General features: G+C 39.5%; 1 protein-coding gene across 4 annotated transcripts in view; it reads right to left on the bottom strand.

Moving 5' to 3' along the window:
- The window catches only part of SLC10A7 (solute carrier family 10 member 7), a 263,100-nt gene that overhangs the window by 76,675 nt on the left and 164,366 nt on the right, over nucleotides 1-22,059 (bottom strand). For all 4 annotated transcript variants that reach the window (XR_009701044.1, XM_061191620.1, XM_061191621.1 and 1 more), the window contains one exon: nucleotides 4,328-4,363. Coding sequence is in view for 3 of the 4 variants with exons in the window: in XM_061191620.1 (XP_061047603.1) it covers nucleotides 4,328-4,363 (36 nt within the window). In the remaining variant the exon portion in view is untranslated. The remainder of the gene's footprint in view (nucleotides 1-4,327; nucleotides 4,364-22,059) is intronic.

Below are 22,059 nucleotides of genomic sequence, written 5' to 3'. Positions count from 1 at the left end.
TCTACAGATTCAATGCAATCCCTATCAAACTACCACTGGCATTTTTCACAGAACTAGAACAAAAAATTTCACAATTTGTATGGAAACACAAAAGACCCCGAATAGCCAAAGCAATCTTGAGAACGAAAAATGGAGCTGGAGGAATCAGGCGCCCTGACTTCAGACTATATTACAAAGCTACAGTAATCAAGACAGTTTGGTACTGGCACAAAAACAGAAATATCGATCAATGGAACAGGATAGAAAGCCCAGAGATAAACCCACGCACATATGGTCACCTTATCTTTGATAAAGGAGGCAAGCATATACAGTGGAGAAAAGACAGCCTCTTCAATAAGTGGTGCTGGGAAAATTGGACAGGTACATGTAAAAGTATGAAATTAGAACACTCCCTGACACCATACACAAAAATAAACTCAAAATGGATTAAAGACCTAAGTGTAAGGCCAGACACTATCAAACTCTTAGAGGAAAACATAGGCAGAACACTCTATGACATAAATCACAGCAAGATCCTTTTTGACCCAGCTCCTAGAGAAATGGAAATAAAAACACAAATAAACAAATGGGACCTAATGAAACTTAAAAGCTTTTGCACAGCAAAGGAAACCATAAACAAGACCAAAAGACAACCCTCAGAATGGGAGAAAATATTTGCAAATGAAGCAACTGACAAAGGATTAATCTCCAAGATTTACAAGCAGCTCATGCAGCTCAATAACAAAAAAACAAACAACCCAATCCAAAAATGGGCAGAAGACCTAAATAGACATTTCTCCAAAGAAGATATACAGATTGCCAACAGACACATGAAAGAATGCTCAACATCATTAATCATTAGAGAAATGCAAATCAAAACTACAATGAGGTCTCATCTCACACCGGTCAGAATGGCCATCATCAAAAAATCTAGAAACAATAAATGCTGGAGAGGGTGTGGAGAAAAGGGAACACTCTTGCACTGTTGGTGGGAATGTAAATTGATACAGCCACTATGGAGAACAGTATGGAGGTTCCTTAAAAAACTAAAAATAGAACTACCATACGACCCAGCAATCCCACTACTGGGCATATACCCTGAGAAAACCATAATTCAGAAAGAGTCATGTACCAAAATATTCATTGCAGCTCTGTTTACAATAGCCAGGACATGGAAGCAACCTAGGTGTCCATCATCGGATGAATGGATAAAGAAGATGTGGCACATATATACAATGGAATATTACTCAGCCATAAAAAGAAATGAAATGGAGGTGTTTGTAATGAGGTGGATGGAGTTAGAGTCTGTCATACAGAGTGAAGTAAGTCAGAAAGAGAAAAAGAAATACAGTATGCTAACACATATATATGGAATCTAAGGGAAAAAAAAAAGGTCATGAAGAACCTAGTGGCAAGATGGGAATAAAGACACAGACCTACTAGAGAATGGACTTGAGGATATGGGGAGGGGGAAGGGTGAGATGTGACAGGGTGAGAGAGTGTCATGGACATATATACGCTACCAAATGTAAAATAGATAGCTAGTGGGAAGCAGCCGCATAGCACAGGGAGATCAGCTCGGTGCTTTGTGACCACCTAGAGGGGTGGGATAGGGAGGGTGGGAGGGAGGGAGATGCAAGAGGGAAGAGATATGGGAACATATGTATATGTATAACTGATTCACTTTGTTATAAAGCAGAAGCTAACACACCATTGTAAAGCAATTATACTTCAATAAAGATGTTTAAAAAAAAAAAAAAAAAGAATACAGGGAACTGAGACTCCATCAGCAAAAATGGCTTTTACTAGCTACTGTGCCTGACCATCCAGAAATTTACACTTTCAAGATATGATTTTAAAAAAAAAAAGACAATTCAATTTTCAGGGGTTGTATTAGCCTTTTTGACTTCTGTAATGAAATATCATAAACTGGGTGGCTTAAAACAACAGAAACGTATTGTTTCACAGTTGTGGAAACTGTTAAGTCTGAAATCAAGCAAGGCCATGCTCCCTCTGAAATCTCTAGAGGAGAATCCTTCCTTGTCTCTTCTAGCTTCTGATGTTTGCCGGCAACCGCTGGTGTCCCTTGGCCTGTAGACCCGTCTCTCTAATCTCTTCCTCCATCGTGATGTGGCATTCTCCCTGTGGTTCTCTGACTCCTATTCTTTACGGACAGCAGTCATATTGGATTAAGGACCCACCCTGTACCACTATGACTTCATCTTAACTAATTACATCTGCAACACCCCTATTTTCAAATAAGGTCACATTCGGATGTACTAGGGATTAGAACTTCAACCTATCTTTTGGAGAATCACAATTTAAGCCACAACAGGGGTGTTGATGAAAAACACTACACCTTTAATGAAATGTGTTCATATTTTAAGTCGCTCAGGCTTTTCTCTCCTGCTAAGTGAAGCCTGGTCACCCAAGTGTTTAAGCAATTCCCATTGTTCGTAAAATGCACAGGCAAAAAGTATTACATACTGTGCATGCGATTTCAAGTCACGTAACACAGAAGTAGCTATTGATGTCGTGTGACGGTGCCATTGAACCTAGTGGGACAGCCCAGTTGGCTCAAAAGGGAGGCATTAAACTTTTAAGTTGAGGGTCTTGGGGTCTCTTTCACTATTCCTGTAGCTCGATGATTTAAAAAGGTTGAACCAACTAAAGCTCACAAGTCTAGGGTCTAAGAGTGGAGGCCAGCTTGCATGATGCCATTAATATTAACCAGCTGGGAATGTCTTGTTATGGCATGGAGATGGGAAGAGAGGGAGAAAAGTATGCATCTGGTTCTTTTAGTCACAGCTGAAACAGTGTCTCAGGGATTCCAGACTCTGAGATACTCAAAAGTGCTACCTAGGTCTTCGCCCCCTAGTTGTGGCTGTGACTTCTCTCGTGATCTTCTTCAAAGAGTCCCCTGAGTAGGAGATGCTACTCTTCTGCAATGGAGAAAACCTAGGCTACGTAGTCGTTTATTGGACACTTTCTATATGACCAGCTCTATGCTACTCCTCTGACTCACTGCCAGGGGGGACCCCAGACTGGCCTGCATCCTGTGCCCACTGAGTGCTGCCCCTGGGAAATTACGATCCCAAGGCTTGGAAGAAACACTGAGGGACGATCCCAGGTCCTCACATCTAGTGACCAGGTAGGTACATACCAACCAAGTCCTTTTTTCCCAAAGAGACATTCACTTCAGTTTCAATTTGACTCACTGCAAATTCTGAATTGCTGAGTCTAAATTAATGAGGTTTGTGATGCTGGGGGAAGTGATCTGATTATTTGACTCTCCTTACCTTGTCAGGATGGAGCTAGCATTTCAGAAGGGATGGTAAGGCTGAGGGGTATTACTGGAAGGTAATGTCTTTCATAAAAGATGCAAAATCCAACTGTTTAGTAGGGCATCTCTCCCTCTCCACTTCCTACACAGCTTGTAAGAAATGAAGTCCCACATTCTATTACTCTAATTGAATTTCAACTTGGGTAATTACCCTATAATTAAATAAATTTGCCCCATAGTTTTAATTCACTGACAAATAGTGCTAGTCAAACAGCTACATTTCACTCCCAGAAACGCATCCCTACTCTATTTCAGTGATGAGTGGAGTGATTTATATTTGGGAGATGTCTGTATGAAAAATACACAGTTCATAAAATATTTTAGGTATCATTCATGGTTACATATGCTTTTCTCAGCATGAGATAACATTAATTTCTATTATAATCTCTCATCTAATTTCTCATATGCTTAGTGCCAAAAGAAATAAGACAGCTAATTAGCATTTCTTATTTTCAGAACAATTTTTGCTTGGTTTGCCAGTAGCTTGTATTTTTTCTTTCTAAAGCACATTTCATTATCCCTGGGAGACAGACTGGGGTAGGTGTTATTGTTTCCCATTTTACAGATGAAAACACCAAGGCAGTATTCCCCAAAGTGAGGAAGCCAGTTCCTATCAGTACCAGCACAGGAAACTAAGCTTTGTCTGGTCCCCTGGACAAAGGCTCTTTCAATCAAACCCTTGGTCACTAGCAATCACTTCAGTCTCACTAGTGAGAAAATAAAGCGCAGCACATTTTTGACCTACGTCACAGGTCATTCATTTGTAATAATTAATGATTTAGCCAGGAGTCAGAGGCCCAAGAACTGGGTCCTGTTGCTCTCCTTGGGCCATGAGACTACAGAGATTCTTTGTGTCTCCATGTTATGACTTGGTACAGCTCAACTGGAAGAACAGTTCAAAATATGATGCAAGATTCAAATTTCAATTTATTTCTAAAGACCTTTCTTAAAGGGTTGTAGATGGCTTTTAATAAAGGATATTAAAAACAACATCAAAATACTCACAAAAAGCAGCAGTAGCAGGGGTGTTACAACGATGCCCTGAAAGAAATGAAAGAGATGATGATCATTTATCAGCCTGGAAAGCAAGACACTTTCTTTGCCATTTTAAACTCTGATGCATTGAAATGCTTATCCTTCTCATTTCTGTTTAATAAAATCTAGGAGATAAAGAAGAGGGAGCCCCACTCTTGGCTCTCCCGACCATAATGCCTTAGCATCTCTAGTATAATTATTCATATCTGGCATCATTTAAAGTACAACCACCAATCTTCCTTAAACTTGTCTTGCCTTTTTTAAGCTTAAGTTCCCTTCCACGTTGCATATGCATCACTTGGGTGGAAGCTGGCAAGATTTCTCACTCCAAGGCTTTCAACTCTAACTTGGATAAAGTGCCCCCTTTCAAGAGAAGACAGGTGGTTTAGTCCCAGTTGGGGTCCTCTCCTGAGCAAAGACCACGTCAGTTGTGATGAATGGGATGTCATGATTTTGTAATGTGAACTGATCTCCCCTAGGAAATGAGCTGGGATCTCAAAACTCATTTCACTTGATTGGACTCTATGTCTCCACGGTGGAAGGCAAGTCTTTCATCTAATTCAGCCACCCAGGACCACCTCAGTCCCTCTGCCTCCAGAGGCAGGAAGGAGCAAAAGATTTGTTTTCTTCGATGACAGGGAACAGTTTGAGGCTGTTGTTGATGAGGCAGGATACAAGCTTTTAGGATTCTTGAAGGTAAATCTTTAAAACTAGGTGTTTGAGTTGGGAGTTAACATGACAGGTGTCGGTTTTACAGCAGCAGCCGATGATTTGCCCCCTTAGTTGTTCCTTTATCTCTCAACACTTTATTATGATTTATACAAGAAAAAGCAGTTCATATTTTTATTAATGAATTCTACTTGGAACTTTAAAATTCCAAAGAGTCTGTGTGTGTGTGTGTGTGTGTGTGTGAGAGAGAGAGAGAGAGAGAGACAGAGACAGAGACAGAGACAGAGATAGACAGACAGACAGACAGAGACTATACTGTGCCCAGGATCGAGGTCTGGGACCACTTCATTACTTTTGGGAAAAAGTCCTTTTGGTATTAATATATGGAAGCCCTTTTGTCATTACAGTAACTAAATTCTTTTGGATGTGGCCCAAAGGGAATGGCTTACCATATATGAATATTGCTACCATAACTTTCTTAGGCATATACACATGTGAATATCCACACACAGACTTGTTTTATTGTTAAATAATAGAATAAATGCTTCTTTATTGTGCAAACTTTCACAGCTAGCTGGCAATAAGGAATACCACATTTTTATTCAAGTGTTATATTTTAAAATCTACTTATTAAAACATGTATTGTGGTTTATCAGCTCCACTGGTGCCTCTGAAGCAAGGTCTCATCAGCACCATTTAGAAGAACTCAATGTGCAAAATGCCAAAATAATTTTTAAGAGTTACTGTCCTTCAATAACATGGAATCTATTCAGACTCTAGGAGGAATTCCGAACTTTGTGAGGTCATGTCGAAATGGAAATATCTGGCTGTTTCAGTCTAGGTGGGAGCCATCTGATTTCAAGTCAATTTGTTTAAATGTCTATTGAATATCCACTTACATGCCAGGCATGGTTCCAAATAATTAGAAGAATTAATGAAAACTGATCCGGTAGAAAGGGTGTTAGGATATTGCAGGAAGAAGGAAGGGCATTTGCAAAGCTATGAAGTTGAGCAGGGAGGGAAAGAAAGTATCAAGTGGAGGATTCAGATACCAGATCATCAAAGGTCTTGGAGGCCAGGAGAGGGAGCTTGGAGCTGATCCTTCCAACAATGTCAAACTATTGGGTGGGCCAAAGATTCGTTTGGTTTTTTTTGTAAGATGGCTCTAGTAGCACTTAGTTGTCTTTAACTTCATTTGAAACAATTTTGTTAGATTGTCTTGTGACAGCTGTCATATCAGCGTGCATTTTAAAAAAGACATCAAAATTGGTGAATTTTTGTGTAGCCATTTTAATATTGAAGATGGAAGAAAAAAAGCAACATTTTCTTCATATTATGCTTTATTATTTCAAGAAAGGTAAAAACACAACTGAAACACAAAGAAAGATTTGTGCAGTGTATGGAGAAAGTGCTGTGACTGATCGAACGTGTCAAAAGTGGTTTGCGAAGTTTCGTGCTGAAGATTTCATGCTGGACGATGCTCCACGGTTGGGTCGACCAGTTGACGTTGATAGCGATCAAATCGAGACATTAACTGAGATCAACGTTATACCACGTGGGAGAGAGCCGACATACTCAAAATATCCAAATCAAACGCTGAAAATCATTTGTACCAGCCTGGTTATGTTCATTGCTTTGATGTCTGGGTTCCACATAAGTTAAGCAAAAAAAAACCTTCTTGACCATATTTCCGCATGCAATTCTCTACTGAAACATAATGAAAATGTTCCGTTTTTAAAACAAATTGTGACAGGCGATGAAAAGTGGATACTGTACAATAATGTGGAATGGAACAGATCATGGGGCAAGCGAAAGGAGCCACCACCAACCACACCAAAGGCTGGTATTCATCCAAAGAAGGTGATTTGTGTATATGGTGGGACTGGAAGGTAGTCCTCTATTATGAACTCCTTCCAGAAAACCAAACAATTAATTCCACCAAGTACTGCTTCCAATTAGACCAACTGAAAGCAGCACTCCACGAAAGGCGTCCAGAATTAGTCAACAGAAAATGCATAATCCTCCAACAGGATAATGCAAGACCACATGTTTCTTTGATGACCAGGCAAAAACTGTTACAGCTTGGCTGGGAAGTTCTGATTCAATTGTCGTATTCACCAGACATTGCACCTTCGGATTTCCATTGATTTCGGTCTTTACAAAATTCTCTTAATGGAAAAAATTTCAATTCCCTGGGAGACTGTAAAAGGCACCTGGAACAGTTCTTTGCTCAAAAATATAAAAAGTTTGGGGCAGATGGAATTATGAAGTTGCCTGAAAAATGGCAGAAGGTAGTGGAACAAAAGGGTGAATGTGTTGTTCAATAAAGTTCCTGGTGAAAATGAAAAACGTGTCTTTTATTTTTACTTAAAAAACTGAAGGCACTTTTTGGCCAACCCAATATTAAAGGGGGGGTATAATGAGTTAGTAAAATAATTTAGTAAATGGAGAATGAATTTGACTTTGCTTCTAACCTAGCCACTTTTACCCTTGTTATCTATCGGTTCACCTAAATTCAGATAAAAGAAAATAGAAACTTATATTAATGTTAATTATGGAATTTCAATAGCACTAATAACACTTCTGAGAAACAGTATGATATCTGTGATAGGATAAGAATTTTCCCCCAGGAAGAAGGTCGAGCATTGTCACCACTCTGGGAACATCTGTCTTGTATTAGAGGGGTCGAACCCACACTGGTGTCATATAACACGTGGGCACCCATATTCTTCCTGGTGCCCGTTTCATTTTCCTTCGCAATAGTGGAATAGTAACAGTATTAGTAATAATACCAGTACTACTAATGGTATTTTGCTTCAGTACTTTTATGTACGTTTAAAAATTTGACCTTCCTCTACTGAAATAGTTGGTTTCCATAAAAGCCCCACTTTATGGATGACGAAACAGGTTCAGAAAAGCCAAGCAACCAGCCCAAAATCACACAGGAAATAAATGTCAAAGCTTGGACTAGAGCCTGATTTGTCCAGCTCCAAATCCTGAACTGACTCCAGTACAGCACTGGTCCCTGGGTAGCAGATTAACAACCAGTACAGTTTCCTACAGAGTTCTGCTAAGGACGTATATGTCATGATTAGTTGCTATATGACCTTGGCTTCCAGCTGATCACCAATTCTTAGAGATGGCCTCGTTCTGGAAGGGAGAGCACTATTATCTCCAGATTTTCCTGCTTGAATATTTCAAGTGTATGGTCACCAACACACAACAGTTCTTACAAGGACTTATGATATTTGTTGCTAAGACATTAAGTTTCCTAGTGAATAGGATGTATCTTCTAATTCTAGATTCACAATTCCTCATTATTTTCTCAAGAATGGCTGTTCAAGTTCATTAACTAAGAATGAATTGTTGCACAAAGCTGAAACTTGCTTTTCAGTTGTATTAGGAGATGAGTCAGCCATGGTGCCATTAATCCTGACAAGAGCACCGTAATTAAGTTTTTGTGAAGTTGTTCTAATTATTATAAAATAATAATAGCTAATATTTATGGGGTACTTGTATTAGATGACACGCTAAGGACTTTATGTGTGTTATCTTACGTAATCCTTACAACAACACTATACAGTAGGTACTGATATTATCCCCATCTATTAGGGAAGGAAACTGAGTCTCAGAGGCACTGAGTGAATCAGGAAAAGGCAATGTCAGGAATTCAATCTCTATCTCCCTGAATCCAGAGCCTGTGATCCTGAATTGTGTAAATAAAATCTTTGCAATCTTACACTATTTCCCCAGGTTTATATTTTAAGAGTAAACCTAAGAGGAGCTTCAAACTCAGTATGTCTTTTTGATGACATGAAACAAATTGAGATATAAGCCTTTGTGTGACATGGCTGATACATTTTTTTAAAGTCGTATTTTTGCAAATATCAATGGCAAATATCAATGGTAAAAAGGGTAAACTAAAAAGTTAAACTGTAACTGCAATAGTCACTGGAAGCTGGAAAATCAAATAAACATGCTATTTGCTCTTGAATATATCTGATTCCTTCTCCTTTCTCTTTCCCAAGTAAATTCTATACAGATGGTTAAAACCAAAGAAGTGGTAGATGGGCACTTCTAGCACAAGATGTTACCCAACTCCTTGCAGATTCAAGGTCAAGCATAGTTTTAGCATCCTTGCAATTGAGATGGGGTGTTAAGCTTTCTTTTTGCAACACCTGAAGAAGTCAAGTCACAAAGTGTCTGACTTTGATTATCTCTTAAAAACCTTTAGAAAATCCATTTACACCTCTGATGTGAACGACCAGGTGAATATATTTCAATGACTTTAGTGGAAAGGAAAAAAAAGTGTCAAACCTGTGACACTGAGATTTAGTCACATTAAAATACAAACCAGCATCACCCCCCCAAATAACAACAAAATCAACAACAAAACTGTGAATGCGCTTCTCTCGGGAGTAGGGCTTGTAAAAAAGGCAAAACTGAAGTAAATTATCAATTTTTAAAAGGAGAAAAAATTATCAAAAGGCTTCGCTGCAATAACCATTGTGATCACACAGCTACTAAAACTAACACAAGGCTTCTGTCTCCAGGATATTAAATGTTGAGGCTTGGAAACGGTGCTTTTTATTTTTTAATTAAACAGCAATAACTCAATTTTCACAAAATAACAGAATCTCAGTTTTGTAAAGGATCTTAGTTGAGGCTAGTCCAGTCCTCATCTGAAACGTGACCCTCCTCTGTCTCCCTCACTTGCTCCTGATGTGAGGCTGTGATGGCCACGCCTCTGCCAGAGAACCTGCAGACAGACAACTGTTCCTGCTCTCAGGGCACACACTGCCCCGGCTGACGTTCTTTCACAGTGAGAAGCTCTTTCTCAATCTGAGCCCAAATCACTTCCATTGATGCCCTGTCTTCCCCTTGGAGCAACTTAGGGCACATCTCACCCCTCCTTTCTTGTGATGGCCTTTTAGCTGCTGCTTTTGGATGGTGTACATAAAATCTCTGCACTCTAAAACTATTTCCTCAGGCCTGTAGTTTAAGAGTAATGCTGCAGTGAGCATTTGGGTCCCCACACTGTCTTGTCCAGGCTAAAAGTCCTCAGGCCCTCACACTGTTCCTCCTGGCGGGGAGGGGGGGTTCCGAGCCTTCTTTTAGACATCATCTTATCCAGATGAATTTAAGAGTCCACAGCACTTGCTTAATAAAAATTGACCAAAACTTGGAAATAAGGCCAAATGAGGACCGCATGTCCTTTCAAAGTCACCCTGGAGAATTGTCTAACGGGCCAATCCAAGGATTACTTACTTAATTTCCTAGAGGGATATACCTTTGTTTGACTTCTACTTACAAGTGATTAGGGCCCAGACTATGAAATTACATGTTAACTTACAAAGCTTTGTCCAGTAGAGATGGAAATAATCTCTATCTAGTAGAAGAACAACCACAAAGGTTATGGTTTAATTACCCTGTAGAAATTAGCTGGTTTTGTCTCTAACTCAGCAAACTTATTTCGGTATGCTTTTCTGATGAACCAAATAACCCCTATTTCTATCATTTCCTTGAAACCATCTTTACCATCCTGCCAGCTCCCTCATTATTCAGTTAAATAAATATTTGACAGGTGTCCATTCTATATTTATAAAAGAGTCGTGTTTTCAACTTTTGAAGATTATGCTTTGACAACTCCTTTACTCTGAACCTTGCATTTATGTTAATGCAAAGATCACTTTTTTTTTTTTTTTTAAGATTAATACTAACTTAAACTCGCAGGTTGTCTTCATATTTTGTTCTGTGGTCAGTATGTAGTGATATCTTAAAAAGTAGTAGTAAAGTTTAATCTTCAAGAATGAAATTGTATCAAACCAATATGTAACGAGTGACATTGGCCAACACATCCTAAGCAATAAATTAAAAAGGGGTGGTATGGGGAATTTTGGAGACACCTAAATTAAACAAAATGGTCAGGTTATATGGCCTCAGGGAATATGACCTTATAAATATGGATCTCAAAATATGTAGTTGAGGAAATTTTATAGAGGAAAGAAAAGTGCATTAGGAATCTAGGGAAGGGCAGTTGGAAAGAAAGTGGTGGTTGATTGGTAGGTGAGGGCCTCTTCCCTCCCCTCTGCCTATATTTTCCTCTTTAAAACTGGGCCTTCACAGAGTCAGTACCTTAAAATGTCCAGCTAAGCATTTCTCAGTATGTTCATGGCTCTGTCAGGGGACGGGTATATCTTAGCAGCTGATAGGAGAGTTCTGGCTTGTTCACCAGGCACAGTGCACTATAGTAAAGTCAGATGCATCAGACTATTTGAACTTGATAACACCAGCCACTGAAAACATCCAGTTAATTCTCTCTAGTCGGAGCCCATGCTTGCCAAGAAAACACTGAATAATAATTTTGTTTTCCACGTAGTATTTCTGATAGCAAGAGAAGACACTGACTAGTTGACACCAGTCTCCTAGAGTACAACCACATTGGGGTGTGCTCATCATAGTTGAGTTTCTGGACCCGCAAAGCAAAGGGTCTATTCCTGGATTCTGGTGACCCCATAAAGCAATGTCACCCTGTGAGGCCTCGCAGCAATAGCAGTTGGCTTGTCTCAATGGCATACATTTAATTAATCAGACATTTATTGAGTGTCAACTGTGTACAGACATGATGGGTGCTGAGGGAGAAAAGATTCCAAGTCTCCTAAACACATAAAACTTTATAGTCATTTTAAAGTGGACTTTTACCTAAAACTCCAGAAAATAGTTTCTGTGAAGTCCTTGGGGTTGTCTTTAAAGACTGTCTTGGAAGATCTTCGTTCTTTCTTTTCTGTTTTTCTTTTCCTACAACCACTGTTAAGCACTGCTTACCCTCACTAATATACTTAGAGTGATTTTTGATTTTTCAAGCCAAGTCTCTGATATGTACATATTTGATCTTTCATTGATGGTCCATGCCCATAAGGAGTTCCCATTACAGAAAGCAGTTCTACCTTGTCCTTCTGTAACTTCAATACTTCTGTTAAGAAATGCCTCTACCATCTTATTCTCAAAAGATTGAGACTTTTTTTCAAACCAAAATTAATATATATATATATATATATATGTGTATATGTATATATATATATATATATATATATATATATATATATATATATGTATGTATATCTCACCACTCTGGCTATAGTTTAGACAAGAAATTAGAGTGGTGAAAAATTAATGGGAGGGAGACTAACTAGGAGGTTGTTCAGTAATCCAGGCAGGAGTTGATTTGGGCTAAGGAGATAGAACCTTAGAGATCAAATTAGAGAGACAACACATTCAAGAAATATTTGAAATGTAGACTGGTAGATTAACTAAATATTGGGGGAGTGGTGATAAAAAGAAAGGAAGGATAGTATCTTAATCTTCTGAATTAAGGGATTTTTAACCAAATAGGTAGATTGTAGATCCAATTACTGAGCCAGGAAAGAACTGGGATGTATAGGTTAATTTTTTCTTGGGGAAGATGATGAGTTTGAGGTGTCTACAAGGCCTCCAATTAGAGATACTGTAAGGAGTTGGATATACGGAACTTAGGCTCAGAGTACTCTGGACAGTGGCTACAGATGAGTGAGTCCTCAGCATTTGGTTGGTGGATTACTGTTACAGAGAAGATAAGCAGTTTAGGAATATAGAACATATATTAGAATTCAAAGGATGCCTAGAAGAATACAGTTTCAATGGGATGACTAGAATGAAGGTTAAACTGGAGTAGATGGAGGACTGAGAAGGAAGAGGAGAAAGAAAAACAGAGTTTGGACAACTCTTTCAAGAAATCTGGCTGTAGAGAAGAGGAGAGAAATAGAGCTGAAACTCAAAGGGGAATAAAGATGAGGGAAAGGAAGCTTGCTGTTTGCTTTGTTTTTGAAAGGAGAAGCTTAAGAATTTTCAAAATTCATTAAAAGGGGGGAGGGGGATGGAGATTTAGTAAAGAAAAGAGGTTATACTTACTACACCTAAGGAAGCAGCAGGGAGAGTTCCACTGCACAGCTGGAGGGCTTAACTTTGGAAAAGAGGTGGGGCCGACACCTCTTCATTGTAAAAGGAGAATAAAGGATAGATTAGGTACAGATGAAGATAGACTTGTATGCTTGATGTTAGAAAGTTGAAGGGACTTTCATTTAAAGCTTCTTTTTCCTATATTAAGTAGAAGGTGAAGAGTTTTACTAAAATGAGGTGAAGACAGGTTCAGAGAAAGGGGAAAGTCAGTGATTGGAAACCTGGGCTGTGACTCATGGGAGAGGGTATCTAAAACTGTGAAGGGGCTGAGATTTTACCAAACTTGAAGATCACAAGTTAGCCTGCCATTGCTTCATGGATGCTGGAAGCAGACACAAGACTCCCAGGTCAGAGCCAAAGGACTGTGTCACTCACACACATCAGAGCCAGCAACCTAGCATGATGTTAGCATCAGTTCCCCTTGCCCCCAAGTCAAGGGGGTGGTACAGATAGGCTTGGGGGGATGCCTGCACCTATAGTGGGTTACATTACAGGAAAGGAATACTGAGTTTAGGGAACCCAAATCTTTTTGAATGGGCAGTAAGCAAACTTGCCATTTGTTCCAGAGGGAGATACTATTTGTATCTTTTAAGGCAGTTCACTATACAAACATCCTTGAAAAGAGAGTTGGGTACGGGGTCTGGGCAAGATGGCGGAAGAGTAAGACGCGGAGATCACCTTCCTTCCCACAGATACAGTAGAAATACATCTACACGTGGAACTGCTCCTACAGAACACCCACTGAACGCTGGCAGAAGACGTCAGACCTCCCAAAAGGCAAGAAACTCCCCACGTACTTGGGTAGGGCAAAAGAAAAAAAAAAAAAAGAAATAACAGAGACAAAAGAATAGGGATGGGACCTGCACCAGTGGGAGGGAGCTGGGAAGGAGGAAAGGTTTCCACACACTAGGAAGCCCCTTCGCGGGCGGAGACTGCGGGTGGCAGAGGCGGGAAGCTTCGGAGCCACGGAGGAGAGCGCAGCCACAGGGGTGCGGAGGGCAAAGCGGAGAGATTCCCGCACAGAGGATCGGTGCCGAGCAGCACTCACCAGCCCGAGAGGCTTGTCTGCTCACCCGCCGGGGCGGGCGGGGGCTGGGAGCTGAGGCTCGGGCTTCGGTCGGATAGCAGGCAGAGGACCCAGGTTGACGGCGTGAACACAGCCTGAAGGGGTTAGCGCACCACAGCTAGCCAGGAGGGAGCCCAGGAAAAAGTCTGCAGCTGCCGAAGAGGCAAGAGACTTTTTCTTGCCTCTTTGTTTCGCGGCGCGCGAGGAGAGGGGATTCAGAGCGCCGCCTAAAGGAACTCCAGAGACGCGCGCGAGCCGCGGCTATCAGTGCGGACCCCAGAGACAGGCATGAGACGCTAAGGCTGCTGCTGCCGCCACCAAGAAGCCTGTGTGCGAGCACAGGTCACTCTCCACACCGCCCCTCCTGGGAGCCTGTGCAGCCCGCCACGGCCAGGCTCCCGTGATCCGGGGACAACTTCCCTGGGAGAACGCATGGCGCGCCTCGGGCTGGTGCAACGTCACGCCGGTCTCTGCCGCCGCAGGCTCGCCCCGCATCCGTATCCTTCCCTCCCCCCCGCCCAAGTGAGCCAGAGCCCCCGAAGCAGCTGCTCCTTTAACCACGTTCTGTCTGGGCGGGGAACAGACGCACTCAGGCGACCTACATGCAGAGGCGGGTCCAAATCCAAAGCTGAACCCCGGGAGCTGTACAAACAAAGAAGAGAAAGGGAAATCTCTCCCAGCAGCCTCAGAAGCAGCGGATTAAAGCTCCACAAACAACTTGATGTGCCTGCATCTGTTGAATACCTGAATAGACAACGAATCATCCCAAATTTAGGAGGTGGACTTTGGGAGCAGGATATATTAATTTTTCCCCTTTTCCTTTTTTTGTGAGTGTATATGTGTATGCTTCTGGGTGAGATTTTGTCTGTATAACTTTGCTTTCACCATTAGTCCTAGGGTTAGGTCCGTCCTTTTTTTTTTTTTTTTTTTTTTACTTAAAAAAATTAGTTTTCCTAATAAATGTTTTCTTAATAATTTTTTCCTTATTTTCTATTTTTAAAAAAATTTGAAAAAAATTTTTAATAAGTTTTTTCATATTTTTTATTTTAAAAAATTAAAAAAAAATTTTTCTTAATAAATTTGTTTCTTAATAATTTTTTCTTATCTTTTACTATAAAAAATTAATAAATCTATTTTTAAAAATTAAAATTTTTTTATTCTCAATAATTTTTTTTCTTATTTTTTATTATAATAGCTTTATTTTATTTTATTTTATCCTCTTTCTTTCTTTCTTTCTATTTTTTCTCCCTTTTATTCTGAGCCATGTGGATGAAAGGCTCTTGGTGTTCCAGCCAGGCATCAGGGCTGTGCTTCGGAGGTGGGAGAGCCAACTTCAGGACACTGGTCCACAAGAGACCTCCCAGCTCCACGTAATACCAAACGGCGAAAATCTCTCAGAGATCTCCATCTCAACATCAAGACCCAGCTTCACTCAACGACCAGCAAGCTACAATGCTGGACACCCTATGCCAAACAACTAGCAAGACAGGAACACAGCCCCATCCATTAGCAGAGAGGCTGCCTAAAATCATAATAAGGCTACAGACACCCCAAAACACACCACCAGATGTGGACGTGCCCACCAGAAAGACAAGATCCAACCTCATCCACCAGAACACAGGCACTAGTCCCCTCCACCAGGAAGCCTACACAACCCACTGAACCAACCTTAGCCACTGGGGACAGATACCAAAAACAACAGGAACTACGAACCTGCAGCCTGTGAAAAGGAGACCCCCAAACATAAGCAAAGCAAAGCAAAGATAAGCAAAGCAAAGATAAGCAAAATGAGAAGACAGAAAAACACAGCAGATGAAGGAGCAGGGTCAAAACACACCAGACCTAACAAATGAAGAGGAAATAGGTAGTCTACCTGAAAAAGAATTCAGAATAATGATAGTAAAGATGATCCAAAATCTTGGAAATAGAATAGACAAAATGCAAGAAACATTTAACTAGGACGTAGAAGAACTAAAGAGGAACCAAGCAACGATGAAAAACACAATAAATGAAATTAAGAATACTCTAGACAGGATCAATAGCAGAATAACTGAGGCAGAAGAACGGATAAGTGACCTGGAAGATAAAATAGTGGAAATAACTACTGCAGAGCAGAATAAAGAAAAAAGAATGAAAAGAACTGAGGACAGTCTCAGAGACCTCTGGGACAACATTAAACGCACCAACATTCGAATGATAGGGGTCCCAGAAGAAGAAGAGAAAAAGAAAGGGACTGAGAAAATATTTGAAGAGATTATAGTTGAAAACTTCCCTAATATGGGAAAGGAAATAGTTAATCAAGTCCTGGAAGCACAGAGAGTCCCATACAGGATAAATCCAAGGAGAAACACGCCAAGACACATATTAATCAAACTATCAAAAATTAAATATAAAGAAAACATATTAAAAGCAGCAAGGGAAAAACAACAAATAACACACAAGGGAATCCCCATAAGGTTAACAGCTGATCTTTCAGCAGAAACTCTGCAAGCCAGAAGGGAGTGGCAGGATATACTTAAAGTGATGAAGGAGAAAAACCTACAACCAAGATTACTCTACCCAGCAAGGATCTCATTTAGATTTGATGGAGAAATTAAAACCTTTACAGACAAGCAAAAGCTGAGAGAGTTCAGCACCACCAAACCAGCTTTACAACAAATGCTAAAGGAACTTCTCTAGGCAAGAAACACGAGAGAAGGAAAACACCTACAATAACAAACCCAAAACATTTAAGAAAATGGGAATAGGAACATACATATCGATAAGTACCTTAAATGTAAATGGATTAAATGCTCCCACCAAAAGACACAGACTGGCTGAATGGATACAAAAACAAGACCCATATATATGCTGTCTACAAGAGACCCAATTCAGACCTAGAGACACATACAGAATGAAAGTGACAGGATGGAAAAAGATATTCCATGCAAATGGAAATCAAAAGAAAGCTGGGGTAGCAATTCTCATATCAGACAAAATAGACTTTAAAATAAAGACTATTACGAGACAAAGAAGGACACTATATAATGATCAAGGGATCGATCCAAGAGGAAGGTATAACAATTGTAAATATTTATACACCCAACATAGGAGCACCTCAATACATAAGGCAAATACTAACAGCCATAAAAGGGGAAATCGACAGTAACACAATCATAGTAGGGGGCTTTAACACCCCACTTTCACCAATGGACAGATCATCCAAAATGAAAATAAATAAGGAAACACAAGTTTTAAATGATACATTAAACAAGATGGACTTAATTGATATTTATAGGACATTCCACCCAAAAACAACAGAATACACATTTTTCTCAAGTGCTCATGGAACATTCTCCAGGATAGATCATATCTTGGGTCACAAATCAAGCCTTGGTAAATTTAAGAAAATTGAAATCGTATCAAGTATCTTTTCCGACCACAATGCTATGAGACTAGATATCAATTACAGGAAAAGATCTGTAAAAAATACAAACACATGGAGGCTACACAATACACTACTTAATAACGAAGTGATCACTGAAGAAATCAAAGGGGAAATCAAAAAATACCTAGAAACAAATGACAATGGAGACACGACGACCCAAAACCTATGGGATGCAGCAAAAGCAGTTCTAAGAGGGAAGTTTATAGCAATACAAGCCTACATCAAGAAACAGGAAACATCTCGAATAAACAACCTAACCTTGCACCTAAAGCAATTAGAGAAAGAAGAACAAAAAAACCCCAAAGCTAGCAGAAGGAAAGAAATCATAAAGATCAGATCAGAAATAAATGAAAAAGAAATGAAGGAGACAATAGCAAAGATCAATAAAACTAAAAGCTGGTTCTTTGAGAAGATAAACAAAATTGATAAACAATTAGCCAGACTCATCAAGAGAAAAAGGGAGAAGACTCAAATCAATAGAATTAGAAATGAAAAAGGAGAAGTAACCACTGACACTGCAGAAATACAAACGATCATGAGAGATTACTACAAGCAACTCTATGCCAATAAAACGGACAACCTGGAAGAAATGGACAGATTCTTAGAAATGCACAACCTGCCAAGACTGAACCAGGAAGAAATAGAAAATATGAACAGACCAATCACAAGCACTGAAATTGAAACTGTGATTAAAAATCTTCCAGCACACAAAAGCCCAGGACCAGATGGCTTCACAGGTGAATTCTATCAAACATTTAGAGAAGAGCTAACACCTATCCTTCTCAAACTCTTCCAAAATATTGCAGAGGGAGGAACACTCCCCAACTCATTCTACGAGGCCACCATCACCCTGATACCAAAACCAGACAAAGATGTCACAAAGAAAGAAAACTACAGGCCAATATCACTGATGAACATAGATGCAAAAATCCTCAACAAAATACTAGCAAACAGAATCCAACAGCACATTAAAAGGATTATACACCATGATCAAGTGGGATTTATTCCAGGAATGCAAGGATTCTTCAATATACGCAAATCAATCAACGTGATACATCATATTAACAAATTGAAGGAGAAAAACCATATGATCATCTCAATAGATGCAGAGAAAGCTTTCGACAAAATTCAACACCCATTTATGATCAAAGCCCTGCAGAAAGTAGGCATAGAGGGAACTTTCCTCAACATAATAAAGGCCATATATGACAAACCCACAGCCAACATTGTCCTCAATGGTGAAAAACTGAAACCATTTCCACTAAGATCAGGAACAAGACAAGGTTGCCCACTCTCACCACTATTATTCAACATAGTTTTGGAAGTGTTAGCCACAGCAATCAGAGAAGAAAAAGAAATAAAAGGAATCCAAATCGGAAAAGAAGAAGTAAAGCTGTCACTCTTTGCAGATGACATGATACTATACATAGAGAATCCTAAAGATGCTACCAGAAAACTACTAGAGCTAACCAATGAATTTGGTAAAGTAGCAGGATACAAAATTAATGCACAGAAATCTCTTGCATTCCTATATACTAATGATGAAAAATCTGAAAGTGAAATTAAGAAAACGCTCCCGTTTACCATTGCAACAAAAAGAATAAAGTATCTAGGAATAAACCTACCTAAGGAGACAAAAGACCTGTATGCAGAAAATTATAGGACACTGATGAAAGAAATTAAAGATGATACAAATAGATGGAGAGATATACCATGTTCTTGGATTGGAAGAATCAACATTGTGAAAATGGCTATACTACCCAAAGCAATCTACAGATTCAATGGAATCCCTATCAAACTACCACTGGCATTTTTCACAGAACTAGAACAAAAAATTTCACAATTTGTATGGAAACACAAAAGACCCCGAATAGCCAAAGCAATCTTGAGAACGAAAAATGGAGCTGGAGGAATCAGGCGCCCTGACTTCAGACTATATTACAAAGCTACAGTAATCAAGACAGTTTGGTACTGGCACAAAAACAGAAATATCGATCAATGGAACAGGATAGAAAGCCCAGAGATAAACCCACGCACATACGGTCACCTTATCTTTGATAAAGGAGGCAAGCATATACAGTGGAGAAAAGACAGCCTCTTCAATAAGTGGTGCTGGGAAAATTGGACAGGTACATGTAAAAGTATGAAATTAGAACACTCCCTGACACCACACACAAAAATAAACTCAAAATGGATTAAAGACCTAAGTGTAAGGCCAGACACTATCAAACTCTTAGAGGAAAACATAGGCAGAACACTCTATGACATAAATCACAGCAAGATCCTTTTTGACCCAGCTCCTAGAGAAATGGAAATAAAAACACAAATAAACAAATGGGACCTAATGAAACTTAAAAGCTTTTGCACAGTAAAGGAAACCATAAACAAGACCAAAAGACAACCCTCAGAATGGGAGAAAATATTTGCAAATGAAGCAACTGACAAAGGATTAATCTCCAAGATTTACAAGCAGCTCATGCAGCTCAATAACAAAAAAACAAACAACCCAATCCAAAAATGGGCAGAAGACCTAAATAGACATTTCTCCAAAGAAGATATACACATTGCCAACAGACACATGAAAGAATGCTCAACATCATTAATCATTAGAGAAATGCAAATCAAAACTACAATGAGGTCTCATCTCACACCGGTCAGAATGGCCATCATCAAAAAATCTAGAAATAATGAATGCTGGAGAGGGTGTGGAGAAAAGGGAACCCTCTTGCACTGTTGGTGGGAATGTAAATTGATACAGCCACTATGGAGAACAGTATGGAGGTTCCTTAAAAACTAAAAATAGAACTACCATACGACACAGCAATCCCACTACTGGGCATATACTCTGAGAAAACCATAATTCAAAAAGAGTCATGTACCAAAATGTTCATTGCAGCTCTATTTACAATAGCCAGGACATGGAAGCAACCTAAGTGTCCATCATCGGATGAATGGATAAAGAAGATGTGGCACATATATACAATGGAATATTACTCAGCCATAAAAAGAAATGAAATGGAGGTATTTGTAATGAGGTGGATGGAGTTAGAGTCTGTCATACAGAGTGAAGTAAGTCAGAAAGAGAAAAAGAAATACAGTATGCTAACACATATATATGGAATCTAAGGGGAAAAAAAAAAAGGTCATGAAGAACCTAGTGGCAAGACGGCAATGAAGACACAGACCTACTAGAGAATGGACTTGACGATATGGGGAGGGGGAGGGGTGAGATGTGACAGGGTGAGAGAGTGTCATGGACATATATACACTACCAAATGTAAAATAGATAGCTAGTGGAAAGCAGCCGCATAGCACAGGGAGATCAGCTCGGTGCTTTGTGACCACCTAGAGGGGTGGGATAGGGAGGGTGGGAGGGAGGGAGTTGCAAGAGGGAAGAGATATGGGAACATATGTATATGTATAACTGATTCACTTTGTTATAAAGCAGAAACTAACACACCATTGTAAAGCAATTATACTTCAATAAAGATGTTTAAAAAGAAAAAAAAAGAAAGTTGGGTAACAAAGAGCAGTCAGGGCACAAGATGGACAGAAATGTAGGAGACACATGGAGAACTGTCTTCCAACAGAGGAAATGTCCAGCAGACCAATCCAGTTGATACTGGACACCTAAACATTTGAGCTATTAAGCTCATTATTGTTCCCTTCAAATATCATCACTGAGCCAATGTCCTTACACAAGGAAATGATCATTAGATAATCATTTTTTTAATTGGAGTATAGTTGTCTTACAATGTTGTGTTAGTTTCTACTGTACAGCAAAGTGGAGTTCCCTGTGCTATACAGCGGGTTCTCATTAGTTATCTATTTTATACATATTAGTGTATATATGTCAATCCCAATCTCCCAATTCATCCCTAGATAATCATTTTTAAATCATCAGAAAAACTTCTCTCCAAGATAACACTGATCCTTTAACAGTCCTTGGGCACTATGATTCAAATAAGTAAGAGTCGAACCCACTGAACTGACTTCCAACTCATAATTCACTCTCTTGATTTTTTTAAATGGGGAAATTTTAAATCTTTTTGAAATCTACATCCTCGCCAGACTGAACTGTGGTCTGTAGACCAGCAGCACTAGCCTCACCAGGAAGCTTGTCAGGAATTGCTGAATCTCAGACCCCACCCCAGATCTACTGTACCATTATCTGCATTTTAAACAAGATTTCCAGATAATCTGTTGACACATTAAAATTCAAAAAGAACTGATTTAGGCTCTAGAGCAGGGGTAGGCAAACCTTTTCCGTATACGGTCAGATAATAATTATTTCAAGCTCTGCTGGCGATACAGACTCTTAAAATTACTCAACTCTGCTATTGTAGCTAGAAAGCAGCCCAAACAATAAGTAAACAAATGGACATGGTCAAATTTGGCCCAAGGGCTGTAGCTTGGACCCCTGCTGTAAGCATTGTTTTAGATTAGCAATTACATTTAAAAAAGAAATAAGTTATTGTAACAAACTTTTACTTTTAATGACTTGGTTTTTAGTGAACCCAAGCTGGCTTCTAAACATCACAGCAG

Source organism: Eubalaena glacialis, chromosome 5, assembly GCF_028564815.1.
Source record: "Eubalaena glacialis isolate mEubGla1 chromosome 5, mEubGla1.1.hap2.+ XY, whole genome shotgun sequence".
Classification (NCBI taxonomy): Eukaryota; Metazoa; Chordata; class Mammalia; order Artiodactyla; family Balaenidae; genus Eubalaena; species Eubalaena glacialis.
This window is presented reverse-complemented; position numbering and strand designations above follow the sequence as displayed.